The sequence below is a fragment of the Trifolium pratense genome, linkage group LG3 (assembly GCF_020283565.1).
Source record: "Trifolium pratense cultivar HEN17-A07 linkage group LG3, ARS_RC_1.1, whole genome shotgun sequence".
In the NCBI taxonomy this organism is placed as follows: Eukaryota; Viridiplantae; Streptophyta; class Magnoliopsida; order Fabales; family Fabaceae; genus Trifolium; species Trifolium pratense.
Window position 1 is genome coordinate 26,093,278 of NC_060061.1, and position 16,866 is coordinate 26,110,143.

General features: G+C 33.5%; 1 protein-coding gene and 1 pseudogene across 9 annotated transcripts; both read left to right on the forward strand.

Annotated features, from left to right (window-relative positions):
* Window positions 1–237: 237 nt before the first annotated feature.
* LOC123917678 (protein MOR1-like) lies at window positions 238–16,767 on the forward strand. Of its 9 annotated transcripts, none has more exons than XM_045969455.1 (15): window positions 238–286; window positions 374–559; window positions 849–889; window positions 1,074–1,149; window positions 1,573–2,370; window positions 2,548–2,653; window positions 2,892–3,040; window positions 3,138–3,219; window positions 15,458–15,582; window positions 15,678–15,719; window positions 16,012–16,077; window positions 16,184–16,258; window positions 16,348–16,436; window positions 16,518–16,561; window positions 16,649–16,767. In XM_045969455.1, exons 5-13 carry the CDS (start codon window positions 2,275–2,277, stop codon window positions 16,405–16,407), a joined length of 801 nt encoding a protein of 266 aa, XP_045825411.1. In that variant the 5' UTR covers window positions 238–286; window positions 374–559; window positions 849–889; window positions 1,074–1,149; window positions 1,573–2,274; the 3' UTR covers window positions 16,408–16,436; window positions 16,518–16,561; window positions 16,649–16,767. The 9 variants fall into 9 exon arrangements, with proteins under 9 accessions (XP_045825411.1, XP_045825410.1, XP_045825413.1 ...); XM_045969454.1 differs by having other exon boundaries at window positions 16,348–16,428; XM_045969457.1 differs by lacking the exons at window positions 16,518–16,561; window positions 16,649–16,767 and having other exon boundaries at window positions 15,978–16,077; window positions 16,348–16,414.
* Window positions 3,465–12,425, forward strand: LOC123917681 (annotated as a pseudogene).
* Window positions 16,768–16,866: the final 99 nt, after the last annotated feature.

Sequence of the window (16,866 nt, forward strand, 5' to 3'; positions counted from 1 at the left end):
GCCGGTTTTTCGTTCCTTGTTTCCTCAATATTCGTGCGATACCAAGTATAATAAAATTGCTTGTTTTTTTAGACTGAAAAGATTGTCAAGACATTCATGGACCAGCACCGGCACTTGTTCTTGAGAAGATAAAACCATATGGAGCTTTTCAAGGTGCCTATGTATGTGCTCTATTTTAGTCTCTAGTTTCATTTGAATGTATGACTTGCAAGAACTCATTGTCTTGTCCACCTGTCTTGCAGACCTCATTGGGTCACTCATTCCTGGAATTGAAAAAGCATTAAATGTAAGCCATATTCTTGAGTTAAAATTTTCTTTACTCTTACGTCGTTTCTACTATTGATCTATATTTTGACATTATTTTTCTTTTCAGGACAAATCATCTACCTCAATTTTGAAGCCCTGATATTCTTGTTCGTTATGATACCTCAATTATACTAGTGATACCTCAATTAATGCATGTGATTTACAATTTTTCCTCCTGCGGAAATGGATGGAAATTATAGGTCAGGCACATCAAAATGTTGAAGCAGGGCTTACATTCTTAACCTTATTGGCTGTAAGTTTTCATGTGTATTTACCTCATAATCTGTCATACTGTGTCCACAATTGGCGACTTAAAACCATGAATTGGAAACAAATTTAAAATACAATTACATCAACTTGACCTGATACATTTGTAAATTAGAGAAATTATCTTAAATCATTGTTAATGACATTGACAACCATATTAGAGAAATTATCTTAAATTTTTCTGGTATGAATCTTATCTAAGCTTCCTAATTCAATTGATTGTATATTTGTTTGATTTTTATTTGTAATTTGATTAGTTAATAATGGTCTTTCAGTTTCTGTGCAAAATACACGTGCAAGTGCATCTACTGCAGCGGTGGGTCTATACTTTAGTTTGATAAATCTGGGTTTTAGTTTCATTTCTTTAATGCGTTGTACCTGATGATTATTTTTAACTCATTATTTTGTGATTGAATGCAAGATGTTAGTTTTTGCATATGGTGCTTTAAAGTTCTTTTCTGACAAATATCCTTGACTATTTTTATTCTGGATACTTTTAGGTACATACCTGGTCTGTGGATGCCAACCAGTTCATTGCTGATGGAGAGGATGCCACTTATAGCAGCCGCATTTCTGGTCTCTTAACTTTCCTTAATATTGTATTTGTCATTTTAAATTTTTAAAGGTGATGGTTTATTTCAAATTGGTTGAAAGGTTCCTATGTCCTTTGTTCATCATGATTATGTTTTATGTCTGTTATAATAATAATGACTTTAATTCTTGTATGTACTACCATTTTCGACTTTTCTAGAATTGCATCAGTGTGGAACCTACATTAACTTATTCATCACCGCCCTTTTTTGTTAACAAATGGATGGATTGGATGGATATTGTTCTGTATCCTTATGGATAGATAAATTGGAATACATTATTGCATTTAGTATGCATCACAAATATAACTGAACTTAACTCTCTAGACTTCATGGATATCCATTAGAAACATTTTGGTTGGTTCATTAGCCAACTCTGATCAAGTTATCCAATTGGTCTTTGACGCAGAACGGAAGCGCTAGGTTAGCAAAACGCTAAACCTAATTGATAAAGACAAGCCGCAAGCATAAACTTGTCAAGATAGGGTTTCGGAGTCCACCGAAAATTGAGAAAAAAAGATTGAAAAATCCTCAGATATTTGAGGGTCTACCAACGTTCTTTCCCAAAGTGCCCCAGAGTCTTCACACAAATTTCTGGATGCCTCAACTAGGATTGTCAAGCTTATCTTATCCTTCCTCGTCATGTTTATTCCCTCCTTCCTTCGCGTGAAACGTATGCTGTATTAATATTGTCATGGTATGCACCCAATGGTCCCAATTTGTAACATTAGAAAAAGTTTTTGCTTTTGCTTCAATCATTTCATGGAACTTACCTTTTCTAAGTTCTAAAGTCAGTACTATAACAACTATTTGAGACACAGGTATGTGATATTGATTTCAGTTTTCTTAATTCTTATGGGCTGATATACATGCTTAAAATTTATATCTCCATTTTCAATATCTGAGTTATATTTTGCACTGAGATATATATATATAGAAGTGCTTACTTATTATTTTTTGTAGTGTAAACTGTTTCTTTTATGTTGAAATGTTACAGAATTTATTGCAGTAACAAATAAGATGGCTATATTGCATGTTGCTTTTACTTATTTTTATGTTTAAACAACTAGTTTTTTGAAAACTGTTAGCTTTATTGTCGGTCTAGAAATTCATGAAGGAGCATAAGAATCATAAGGTTCGTAGTGAGGGAATTTTGTGGATGGTTTCTGCTGTTGAGGATTTTGGTGTATCACATTTAAAGCTTAAGGTCTGTTATCAATTTTTTTGGTAATTAAGTTATGTTGTCTGTGTGTTTTTATTTTTTTATTTTTTATAAACTATGTTGTCTGTGGTGATTGCATGTATTAAATTTAAATACTACTACTATAGATTTTTTTGATATGCAAAATTTTTTCTAAATTTTAATGCAATTCCTCTTTTGCAGGATTTAATTGATTTTGTTAAAGAAATTGGTCTGCAGTCAAGTGCAGCTGCTACTAGAAATGCATCAATTAAACTCTTGGGTGTTCTGCATAAATTTGTTGTTCCAGGTGACTTTGTGTTGACTTTCAAATTTCTATCTCTCACTATTTCTTTAGATCTAAAAGGGTTTTTTCGCTAGTAGACATAAAAGGGTTTCTTACTGATGTTAAGCCTGCACTGCTGAGTGCTCTTGACACAGAATATGAGAAGAACCCATTTGAGGTATGTTGTGCCTGGTGGTATAACTTCTATGTTGTATCATGATTCCTAATGTTGTAATATTTATTTATTTTTGTTTTAATTCAGGGAGCATCTACAGTGCCCAGAAAACTGTCAGGGTATCAGATTCATCCTCATCCGTTGTGGCTGGTGGGCTGGATAGCTTGCATCGTGAAGATATTAGTGGAAAGGTTACTCCGACTCCCTTGAAGAGTTTCGAAAGCTCTGATTGGAAGGTTTGGTTGAAATATTTTAGACCACCTTTTGTTTTGTATTTTTAACTTGTTTTTAGTTGCATCACATTCCGTGCTCTGTTTTTTTCCCTTAATGTAGGTTCGCATGGAGTCTGTTGATGCTGTAAACAAAATACTGGAAGAAGCTAATAATAATAAGTGCATTCAATCAATTGGAACTGGTACGTCATAAAAACATTTGTATTTTGTACATTTGTATTTTCCTCTGCTTTGTGGACTTGCATGCTTTGTTTTTTATTAACTCTTTAGGTTTTATCCTGTTCATTATAATGTTTGTCGATCTTTTAAATTGTGCCGAGTGATGACTTGTATTACCAGGTGATTTATTTGGCGCTCTCAGGAGACAGTTCAATGATAGAAACAAAAACCTAGTCATGACTACCTTGACAACAATTGGTAATGTTTAATCTGCAATGCGTCAAGCTGTTGAGAAGTCAAGCAATGTTAGTGAATTGTGTTCGGCTTTTGGATTTTCTTTCCAGTTGTTAATGTTGCATTTCCTTGTTTAAAAGTTTAACTTTTTGAATGGTTTATTGCAGGGCATTCTGTCGGATATATTGAAATGTCTTGGGGACAACAGGAAGCACATGAGAGTATGTGTACTGAATACTCTTGACTCTTAGCTTTGCTGCTGTTCATCTTGATAATATGGTCTGTCATGATTTTGTATTTTATTATTATTAATCTTTCTTTATTTTTAAGAAAATTCCATATTATTATTATTATTATTATTGTTATTGTTGTTGTTGTTGTTATTATTATTTTTATTATTATTATTATTATTATTATTATTATTATTGTCTTTTGTCCTAAACATGATGTGACTGTAGGTTCCTTATGTTGCAATTGCTTTGGTGGATTCTAAACTTGGTGCAGAAGGGCGTAAAGATCTTTTTGATTGGTTATCTAGGCAACTTTCTGGGTTATGTAGTTTTGCTGAAGCTGCTCAACTGCTGAAGCCAGCCTCTTCTGCAATGGGAGTATGTTCTGGCTACTCAATCTTGTCCTCACTTGTCTTTCATTATCAAATCAGTTCTGGTGCATAGTTTACCTGGATATAAATTTGTAACGGCTCCTTTGTAGGATAAATCCTCTGATGTTTGCAAGGCGACATAGACTTGTTTTAATGCCGGTTTTTCGTTCCTTGTTTCCTCAACATTCATGTGATACCAAGTTTAATTAAATTGCTTGTTTATTTAGACTGAAAAGATTGTTATGACATTCATAGACCAGCACTGACAGTTGTTCTTGAGAAGATAAAACCATATGGAGCTTTTCAATGTGCATATGTATGTGCACTATTTTAGTCTCTAGTTTCATTTGAATGTATGACTCACATAGTTTCATTTGAACTAAATTTTCCTATAGCTGTTAAACTTATTAATGTAATCTCCGTTTTTCCCCCTACCTAGTATCTACCCATATACATGCTTCAAATTTTGATGTATTGTTTCTTGATAAATATCACCGACGAGGAAAACAAATTTCAAACTTAAGATTGTAGATAAAGCAAGCTGCATAAGGAACACAAGAAGTCCCAGGACTTGTTGAAGCTCATGTCCATGGAACAGAAGATGTGCGGGAATCGCTCAAGACTGGAAATAGAGTTTGGCTCCACCTTTGCCAATGAGCTTAGCAGCTGTTCATGTTGGTATGTATTGGTTCTTACTGCCAGCCTTATTAATGTTTTTAATAATTTCAATACCTTATTTACACAATAGGTATTCTCCTTGAGCATGTATTTATTTATCTGAATGAAACAATTGATCTAGGAAAAAGTTATTGCATATTATAGGGTAATGAAAACCCGTAAATTTGTTATAATAAAAGGCAGAAAAGGCCAAACACGACGAGAAGGAAACAAAGAAGATACATGATAGCCTGCAAAATTTGCAACTCAGACTTGCTGAGAGAGAATACCATTGTAAAATCTTTCAAGAAAAGGTATAAATGCGAATGTTTAAGGGTTCCTAATAAGTGACTGTTTTGTTTACCTTCATATTCATACACAGTATACTCATCAACTCTGAAATAATTTTGACAGGTACGGTATCTGGAGAATCAAGTAGCAGAAGAAAAAAAACTAGACTAAAGCAAGAAAAACAAGACCACCACCTGTAAAATCAACAACACAGGTTATTTTATTTATGAGAGTTGCTATATGGCACGATAAGCTCTCCACACGACTATGCACGACAGATTCATTCTCATGTGATTAATGCGTGCTAGATAGCTTATAATTTTTTAAAATACTTAAAACATAAACCAAGATAAAATAAATATTCAAGGAAGTGTGATAATATCCTAGACTTGTTCTACAATATTCATTCAGCCTTAGATAATGGCAACACATCACAGAGTGATTTGGAAAATCACCACCTCATGTGATGGGATTTCTCATAAATAAACACGTGTGAAACTAAACTGGTAATTAGGAATCAAATAAAAATCAAAAGATAATTCAAATTATAATCTAAATTTAAGTCGTGCTATTGTGACGAATGCTTTTGTCGTGCAGTTTAGCTTTTTCCTTTATTTATTTCTTTTTCCCTTTCCACCTGTTTTCTTTTCTTGGATATAAAATTTATTCATTTCATCATCCTGCTTATAAACCATGTTTTGATATAATGTCTACTCAGAGTCTCTGACCTCTAAACTATTACTTAGCTTTTTTCGTGTCTAATATGTTACAGGAAGTTCTACGATGGATCAGAAACATAGTTCAGGAGTTTGGAATTCCAAACATCACTTTCACCACTACTAAAGTTGAAGATCTGTTCCTCTTCAGTAGTGTTTTCTGCCTAGTGTAGGTTAAATGCTCCCTAACCTTAGTTGCACCGGCAAAATTTCCCATATCCTCAGGTCAACGTATCATCATTGAAAACCAATGCATCTTCAGTAAGTTTCTTCAGCAAGGTTTTGAAACAAGGAATAGTTTATGTTCTCTATTGCATCTCTAGCTTTATTTGTTCTTTTACTTGAAATTCTTCTCCATTATATCACTTTCTTTGATACATAACTTCTTATGCCAAACAACACATGGTAACAGCCGTAATAGTCCCATCCATCACCCCTTTTTTTTTCGGGGGAATGTTTTTTCTTGCTTAGTATCTGCCAATTCGCACATAAACATAAAATATTGGTTCCATTTATGTTTCATCTTTCAGGTTCAGCTAGTTGGGATGGGTATTTACTTGCACTATCCTTGGTTATCACATCAATAGTTAAGTAAGTTTGGTTATTTGTGTTTATAGAATTCAGTATGTTTTTTCTCTTGTTTTTCTTGTGTTTTATGTTTCTATTCCAGGCTTCACATATTGCTTGTCTACTTATTGTTGCTACTGTGGATTGTTTATCCTGCACTATATCAAAGTAAAGATTTATGGACAAACATCTGTATGGGTGATTGATTTGTTCAAAACTCATTATTATACTAATTTCATTGATGGTTATATAAAATGTATGAATGATACTCTGCAGATTAGCTAATTGCTTCATTAGCTCATTTTTCATTTGGTAGAATGCCTACATAATTATGTAAATTACATAAAAATAAGAAAGACTGAAAAGTGAAAACATATGACACATTCATTATCTTGATTTAACAGAAAATGAAATTATGCTGGTGCATTCGATATATACAACTTTTCATAGGCAGGCCTCCACATAAAAAGCTTACGCTTCTAATAGACGTGGTTATGGAAGAGTACAATTAGTGGGAGGATTAGGGTAGCCTCCAGATTGTACAAACTGAAACAAATATGGGCCAGGGTTACTAAAATTTTCACAATCTTGTCCAATCTCTACAAATCAGATATTGAAACCCCCTTAAAAAGCAACCATGTGTAGGGTAACAAAGAAAAAATTCTCTTAATGAACCTCCGTGCACATGTGTTTGATGCATTTTATTTGTGCTGGTCAATATTTTCATGTTGCATTTCTCTGACTTTGGATAACCTACGTCGGATCTATATGGATTTATATAAGTTCTCTAATGCATTTTTTGCTATATTTACCACTAGCAATTAGTAAACATAATTTTGTTTTGCTTCTTGTAGTTTGTATTTTTGACTATATTGGAGGTTTTTGTATAGATGGAACAAAAACAATGGGCAGCTAGTACTTTCAAAGAAGGTCATTGTTCTCTGCAATGGTGTGGATGGAATATATTTTCCAAGCCTTGACTTGTAAGCATAAACTCCTTCATAGTGTTTTACTGTAATTTTTTTCTTCTATATTGTGCTTTGTTTATCATCATAGTTTTTGTCTGTTATAGTTATTAACTAAATAAAAACTTAGTTGGTTTGTTTGTAAAACATGTGACAAGTAGTAAAAGGTTATCACCTTTTTAAATTGGTAATTTAAAGTTTATAACAACTATCCAGGATGTGCTATGTGTAGATGGGTTGAAGATTGGGACTACAACAAAATTATAATCTGTGTCAGGTAATATGGCATCCTCAGCTTATTATAAATATGCAAACCTGAAAACTAGAGACTAGAAAAAGTTTCTGCACTAGTCTAATGATTGTGTAGCTGATTAACGTAGTGATTTAGTGAGTATTTGGACAGTTAACAACAGACTTAATTTTTGTCCGTGTCTTGAAATATTATAATGCAAGAATTACCTCCAGTATTTTGGTATTAAGTATTTAACACAACTATGCACCCTTTCTTATGCTTTTCATTTATATTTATGGAAATCTGTTATTTTGCCTGGCCTTATCGGTGAGACCAAGTTTTGAAAGAACTCGTTGTCTTGCCCACCTGTCTTGCAGACCACATTGGGTCACTCATTCCTGGAATTTAAAAAGCATTAAATGTAAGCAATATTCTCGAGTTAAAATTTTCTTTACTCTTACGTTGTTTCTACTATTGATCTATATTTTGTCATTATTTTTCTTTTCAGGACAAATCATCTACCTCAATTTTGAAGCCCTGATATTCTTGTTCGTTATGATCGTACTCTTCTTGTTGCTGATCCTAGACGCTGTAAGCCTGAAGTTTGGTGGTCGTGGTACTCGTGCTGGGTTCCAGAAATCTTACCGTTAAATTGTTTTTGGTATTATTCAGATGTTATTGCGTTTATGTTTTTCAATACTCTTTGAAATCTCTATGCACTGTTTTAATTGAGGTTTGGTGGTTTTGAAAAATAAAATAAAAATGAAATGATGAAATGGCTGAGCAGAGAGTTTTTCAATACTCTCTTTCTTCATTCTGATTCATTCAGCCGCATAGATTTCGAGTTTCTTGATGATTTAGCAATTGAGAGACAGTTGCGGATACCGTCACAGTTAATTGAAGTGCGACTTCCGCTGATCCACTCTCACCCTAGGGGTACGATTCTATCTCTCTTTCTCTGATACATTCCATTCTCCGACGTATAATTTAAAACAAATTAATTGATAAATCTTCGCTTTAGGTTTATGATTATGATGACGCATTGCTTATAAATCTCCAATCAAGGTCTTTTGTATGAATGCTTATTTTCAATTCAATTGGTTTGTTTATTTGTCTGTTTGTTGCTTCTCATATTCCCTAACTAACTAACAACATTCCAAATTACTCATACAACAACAGCGCCGCTGCAAAAATGGCCATTTCTGATTTGCTTAATGAGTTGACCAAACCCACTTTTATGACCGATCCTGATCTTGAACTCAAATTGAAAATTATCAACATACAACAACTTGACGATGCTGCTGGTGATGTGTCCGGACTTGCTGTCAAATGGTACGATATCTTTTTACCAACCAATATTATATTATCGAATCACTCCACATAACAGATTAAGTGTTGTTTTAATTCTTTTTATTTTATTATTATTATTATTATAAATTGCAGCCTTGCTCCGTTAGTGAGGAAGATGAATGAGCCAATGGTTGTCGAAATGAGCAGTCAACTGTGTGACAAAATACTAAACGGGAAGGATCAACATTGGGTCAACATTGGGACACTGCTGCTAGCATTGCTTTGAAGACTGTTGTTGCTGATGTTTCTACCCAATCCCTAGCACATTCTATTCTTTCCGTTCTCTCACCACAATTGATAAAAGGATTTACCGGCAAAGTAAGTCCTTCAAACTTACCAACCCATCTGTGCTCATTCCGCCTTTACCAACTTCCATTCTCTCATCTATATTTCTCTCTAATGTATGCATTTAGATTATTCAGTTTGTACCTTTTGGTCTCTCACCTACTAACTTCTTTCCTTCCTTTTTTTATTATTCTATTGGGGACAAAATCTGACTTTGTTGTATGATCGAGCCCTAAAATATACCCCAATCGTGTCAGATAGTTGTATTTCACTTTTTTCTTTGTCCTGTGAGCAGTAACCAAAGTGAGTATAATTTGCCCTGATTTTAATTGATTGATCCTGATATATACTTTTCTTCTTTTAGAACTTTCAGTTAAGAAGTAATCATGATGCAATCTATGTTTCACTTTAGGCCGCAGATTATCTCGAGCAGGCTGAGTACAACAAGTACAATCAGGCATGCAGCCGGTTGTGACTAATGCAACTGCTGCTAATATGCCTTTGTGCCAACAAATGGCTTCTTCACAATCAAAATATATAAGGGTCTGGGAGGTATGTCCACTTCTTTCTTAAACCTAAAGATTAAAGTCTATCTTTCTGATTTTTCAACAGTGTCTAGAAGTTTCTCAAGAATTTCAGTATATGTCCACTTGTCTCTCTCTTTTTTTTTTTTTTAATGATTCAAGACTCTAATTCTTTTTTATGATTCAAAAATTGGTGGGTTGGCCATACCATAGGTGATTTTTAGAAAACATTCGTTAACTTTTTTTTTGTTACAAAAAAACATTTGTTAATTTAATTAAAAAAACTGTATATTGGTAAAAACATGTGACTATTTATTTAATTATTTTAGTACTCTACAATTTTCTGTATTCTTGGTCTTTAATTAATAAAATATTTAAATTAGTTTCCGACATTTTTAAATCAATGATAAATTAGTTTTTTTTTGTCAAATAGCCCAGTGACTAGAAATTTCACCCTTAAGGTGGATAAGTAGAATGATCGGGGTTCAAAACCCCGATCCCCTGCATATATAATGCAATGTCCTACCAACTGAGTTATATGTTCACGGGACAAATTAGTCTTTTTATTAGAATAAATTATGAATTAATTTGTTCCTTAAAAATGTCAGAGACAATTTATTCTAGCATAAAAATGTCAGAGATTAATTTAAATCTTTTATTCGTTAAGGATTGAATCTATGATAAAAAAGTTGTGACAGAACAAAATAAGTCTTCACTATAACTTTTTAATAACTACAAGTAAAAAAAAAAGATAAAAATATTTTTTTTATGATTGTAAACAATCGGAAAATAGAAAAATCTCTAGATTTTTTTGGAAAAAATCATTTTTTTTAAAGCTTAAACAACAGGCCCTTAATCACTTACATTTTTTACAGATTAAACACTTCACTCTCTCTCTCTTTCTCTCTCAAACCCAAACTCGCTTTCACCACAACCATTCTTCCCAAGTGATGGACCTCACTCTTCTATTCACACGACGTTCTCCGCTTTGATATAACAACTTCTTGAATCAAGACGCAACTTCTTTCGATAAATTCTGTGGTTTTGTCGATAATCTCATGCAATGAGGTTTTTTGTTCTCTCTCTATTGAAACTTTTTTCTTCGCAATGATTTTTCCATATTTTGTATTGTTCTCTTTTTAATTTGTCGTTACTTATATTATGATGATTTAAGGTTTTGAATTTCTGTCTTCTTCTCCCCTTTTCTGTTTTTCTTTGAATCAGATTTAGGGTTTGTGTTCTTTATCTTTTGTTAAAATGTTTGGTGCACCGGGAATCTTTGGACCACAACGCAAACCCAACAAAACAAAACCCTTTTCTTTAATCTTCTAAAAATTGAATCTTTTCATCTACGCAATTCTTGAATCGTTTTTTTTTTTTTTGTTCTGGGTTTTTCTTAAATTCTAAAAAGATCTGATTTTTATTCTTGATTTGTTTGAAACGCGTTGTTTCATGATCTGGTTCTGATTGAAATTGTTGTTTGGTTTTGATAATGAGGATAAGAGAGTGGGAAAATCCTTGTGGTGTATGTGAGCACTATCACAAACATGAATAAGGTGAAGTGTGTTCGATTTGTGGTCATATGGTTCCGGTTGGATCGGAGAAAACTTCTGTACAAGTTAGGCTTTTCCTTCTTTGATCTTACCGGAGTTTCTTTACTTGGGAAGTTATGATAACGCTGCACGTTCAAAACTCAAGGGATTTCACGTATCCTCCAGTCTTGTCAAAATCTCTAAAAAACTCATTTACCTATCACTGCCTCCCAGATGACAAAACTTTCCAATTTGATGAAGGATAAGGAGCGTGTTCTGGTTCATTGCATGTCAGGAAAGAGTAGGTCCCCAGCCGTTGTGAGCGGCTAAGCGGCTACCTGATGAAGTCTAGAGGATGGAGACTTGCACAGAGTTATCAGTGGTTAAAGGAATGCAGAACTTCCGTTGAATTATCTGAAGGTGCCTACCATTCGGATCAGTCGGCAACTCGATACTCTCTGCTGGTTTCTGACCTGCAGCAGGACCATCTTCAATTAGCTTTGGCTTCCCAAAAATCAACAAACTACCTCAACTTCATGCCTTCGGCTCCAATACATCTCCTTCAATTTTTGCCCGAGCACCGTCCAACATAGCTCCTTCGGACTTCACATTCGGAGCTGGTCAGAATGTTACCGGAAATCCTTTCAATACAAATCCATCTAATCCTAATGCTACCGATATTCAAATTGATTGATCTTGATTCTTACTAGTCGCAACAACATCTGTGTGATTAAGCAACTTGACGATTTTGGCTTTGTGGTAGGTAAAGTTCAGTACAGGTACATCTAGTTTGCCCTGTTTCATGTCAAGGTGCAAAAATAATAAGTAAACTTGTCAATTCTATAGTTCTTTTTCTGAGATCTTCATTTCAAATAATTTCTCATTAGTTATTAATCACTATGGTTGTAGTATTGAGTTATATAAAGTTTTAGTGGCATTGTGTCTCTACTTTGGTAGATTGGAACTGAACTTCATCAAGTTTCTTTTTCTTGTTACAAGCTATACTTTATAAAAGTATACAAAACTAGACCCCCCCAAAAAAAACATATTTAACATCATTTATGTGTTTTTTTTTTGTTTCTATCAGATTTAGGGTTTTTGTTCCTCCATGTCTTTGATTATGATATGATGATGATTTAGGTTTTTGTTCCTCTATGTCTTTGATTATGATATGATGATGATTTAGGTTTTGCAAGTTTTAATGTCTTGCAACAATCCAATTTTAGGCACTCGTTCTCTGTTAAATTTTGAACTCATTGGATTTTGTTATATCAGCAGAACTGTTCTTTGTTTAGTTTAGTGTGCTGCAGGTTATACGGGGCTCATATTATGATAATTCCAATTTCCATTGCAACTGTTGTGATCCCGAATCTCTGTCAATTTCTGATGAGTTAATTGAAGTTACTACTTGCAACCATTCATTGATATAAGGAAATAGTCTTTCTGGTATATAATAAGAGTATGTTTGGATAGACTGACTTATAATAAGAGTCTTTTCTGGAAATAGTCTTTCTGGTATATAATAAGTCTGTTTGAGACAATTTAAAGAAACTGCTTATGACATGTCCATAAACTATTTCTAGCTTATTTTTATTAGTTCTCCAAGATAGGTTATGAAAACAGCTTATTGTTTATATAAAAAAATTTACTTTATTTTATTATTTTTTTATAAAAATTGTTGATATAAAAGCGCTTATGCTACAAGTGCATAGTTAAGCTGTTAATTCAAACATGACCTAAATGTGTAGCTGATTTTGGTTTTCATCCAGGGCTGAAAAGTTTTCTGGTCTAAAGAGGAAGTTAGTTGATGTAGTAGGAAAATGCAAAGGTCTACAGTCAGTGCTGTACATATTAATTGTGTCAGATTAGAGAAGCTACTCTTTTTGCCTTGTCCTCTCTTTCAGAACAACTGCTTGAGACACAGGTATGTGATATTGATTTCAGTTTTCTTAATTCTTATGGGGTGATATACATGCTTAAAATTTGTATCTCCATTTTCAATAATTGGGTTATATTTTGCACTGAGATATATTTATACCTTGATATATATTTTATGTTCTTCATATAGGAGTCAGGGTTTCGGACAAGTAACTTGAAGAACATGATTGAACAGATTGTTGCCGAGGACTTTCTAATAGGTCATTTCTCAAATGCTTCGTTAAGCTTCTGTTTTGCTTCATTTATGATACATGCATGCATATGCGCGTGTGTGTATTTATTTCACTTTCCCTCTTTTTTTGTGACAGATTCTCTTCAATACCCCTTTCTATATGCTTGTATCTTTACTTCAGTTGCCAAATTCTCCTCTGTGGTAACTATTTTCTGTCCTATTTGCTTTTCTCAGATAGTTACTCCTTCTCTGTCAAACTTTAAATTCTCTTAATTTACAGATAAGCAATGAAGTACTAGAGCACTCTCTTGATGCTGCACTAAAGGCAATTACAATGAATGTGTAAGCAAACACGTGTCAATTTGTATTCTTTGTACATCAAGCTTTCTTCTAACTTTTAATCTGACAGGCCTCCACCTGTAAAAAAGTAAGAAATTGTCCTACCACAGTTATTCGGTTTATTTTCATCCCTCACGGATCTTCTTAATCATGTACTGTACAATATAAATCCCTTTTTCAAATATATTTTGCTATTGTTGCTATGTAGTTACCTTAATATGGTTTCCAGGCATCAGATGAAACCTTGCATACCTTAATATGGTTTCCAGGCATCAGATGAAACCTTGCATATACTACTTGAAATGTTGCAAGAAGCAGTAAAGGCAGGTTAGGAATATCTTTCTCTGGTGTGTGTGTGTTTCTGGTCTAGTCAAACTTCCACACATATAGATAAATTGGCTGATAACATATATGTTAATGTTAAATATCTCTATGGAAATCGCTAATTTACTCTTCCTATCCCCACACAATTGACTTTTTTTTTTTTTTCTTTCTTTTTTGTAATACAAATAACTGTTTGGTTCAAATGCTCGCTGAGAAATTTGGCCTTTTCATTCAATAACCAAGGTAAGGTATATTAGAAGTTATAACTTTTCATATCGTTGCAGTAAATATTTCATTTTCATTCTCGAAGCTGATCAAATTTGTGTTATTTTATAATGATGCAGAGGTTGTTTTTTCTCAAAATAAATCTATTGCTACATCAGTATAGGATGATGTTTTAATGTCTTGTATATTTGCTTATGGGCAAACTGGAACCGGTAAAACATTTACCATGGACACCAGAAGAGAGGGGAGTTAATTACCGAACACTTGAAGAATTGTTTAGGATATCCGAAGAGAGAAAGGGTGTAATGAAGTATGACTTACATGTTAGTATGTTGGAGGTTTACAATGACCAGATAAGAGATCTTCTAGTGGAAAACTCTACCCAGCCTACTAAGAAGTGAGTTTTAATTCTTCTTAATCTAATTAGCATTGTAGTTTTTAGTTCCTTTATTTTAAATTTCAAAATTATAGTCATTTCATATGTTCTTAACAAAAACGAAATTTGAGAACACCGATTGGTTATTGCTTGGCTGTATAATTAGTCTGTAAGAAATGTGCACTATTTTAGTCTCCAGGCTTGTGCTTACTTATTATGATAAACTATGTTGTCTGTAGGTGATTCCATGTATTAAATTTAAATACTACTATTATAGATTTTTTTTTGACACATTATAGATTTTTTTTATATGCAAATTTTTCTAAATTATAATGCAAGTCCTATTTGTTGTTCCACGTGACTTTGTGTTGACTTTCAAATTTCTATCTCTCATTATTTCTTACTGATGTTAAGCCTGCATTGCTGAGTGCTCTAGACACAGAATATGAGAAGAACCTATTTGAGGTATGTTGTGTTTGGTGATATAACTTCTATGTTGTATCATGATTCCTAATGCTATAATATTTATTTATTTTTGTTTTAATTCAGGGAGCATCTACAATGCCCAGAAAACTGTCAGGGCATCAGATTCGTCCTCATCCGTGGTGGCTGGTGGGCTGGATAGCTTGCATCGTGAAGATATTAGTGGAAAGGTTACTCTGACTCGCTTGAAGAGTTTCGAAAGCCCTGATTGGAAGGTTTGGTTGAAATATTTTAGATCACCTTTTGTTTTGTATTTTTAACTTGTTTTTAGTTGCATCACATTTCGTTCTCTGCTTTTTCCCCTTAATGTCGTATGGAGTCTGTTGATGCTGTAAACAAAATACTGGAAGAGGCTAATAATAATAAGTGCATTCAATTAACTGGAACTTCGTGGACTTGCATGCTTTGTCGATCTTTTAAATTGTGCTGAGTGATGACTTGTATTACCAAGTGATTTATTTGGCGCTCCCAGGGGACGACTCAATGATAGCAACAAAAACCAAGTCATGGCTACCTTGACAACAATTGGTAATGTTGCATCTGCAATGCGTCAAGCTGTTGAGAAGTCAAGCAAAGTTAGTGAATTGTGTTCGGCTTTTGTATTTTCTTTCCAGTTGTTAATGTTGCATTTCCTTGTTAAAAGTTTAACTTTTTGAATTGTTTATTGCAGGGCATATTGAAATGTTTTGGGGACAACAGGAAGCACATGAGAGTATGTGTACTGAATACTCTTGACTCTTTGCTTTGCTGCTGTTCATCTTGATAAAATGGTCTGTCATGATTTTGTATTTTATTATTATTAATATTTCTTTATTTTTAAAAAAATTCCATATTGTTATTGTTATTATTATTATTATTATTATGATTATATTATTATTATTATTGTCTTTTTGTATTTTGTCCTAAACATGATGTTACTGAAGGTTCCTTTATGTTTCAATTGCTTTGGTGGATTCTAAACTTGGTGCAGAAGGGCGTAAAGATCTTTTTGATTGGTTATCTAGGCAACTTTCTGGGTTAAAGTAGTTTTGCTGAAGCTGCTACTGCTGAAGCTAGCCTCTTCTGCAATGGTAGTACTTTCTGGCTACTCAATCCTGTCCTCACTTGTCCTTCATTATCAAATCTGTTCTGGTGCATAGTTTACTTGGATTTAAATTTATAATGGCTCCTTTGTAGGATAAATCCTCTGATGTTCGCAAGGCCACAAAGACTTATATTAATGAGATACTTAGAGTTAGTGAGCATGACATGGTATGTGTGACAAAAATGCCGGATTTTCGTTCCTTGTTTCCTCAATATTCGTGCGATACCAAGTATAATAAAATTGCTTGTTTTTTTAGACTGAAAAGATTGTCAAGACATTCATGGATCAGCACTGGCACTTGTTCTTGAGAAGATAAAACCATATGGAGCTTTTCAAGGTGCCTATGTATGTGCTCTATTTTAGTCTCTAGTTTCATTTGAATGTATGACTTGCAAGAACTCATTGTCTTGTCCACCTGTCTTGCAGACCTCATTGGGTCACTCATTCCTGGAATTGAAAAAGCATTAAATGTAAGCCATATTCTTGAGTTAAAATTTTCTTTACTCTTACGTCGTTTCTACTATTGATCTATATTTTGACATTATTTTTCTTTTCAGGACAAATCATCTACCTCAATTTTGAAGCCCTGATATTCTTGTTCGTTATGATCGAACTCTTCTTGGTGGTCGTAGTACTCGTGCTAGGTTCCAGAAATCTTACCGTTAAATTGTTTTTGGTATTATTGAGATGTTATTGCGTTTATGTTTTTCAATACTCTTTAAAATTTATATGCACTGTTTTAATTGAGGTTTGATGGTTTTGAAGAAAAAAAATA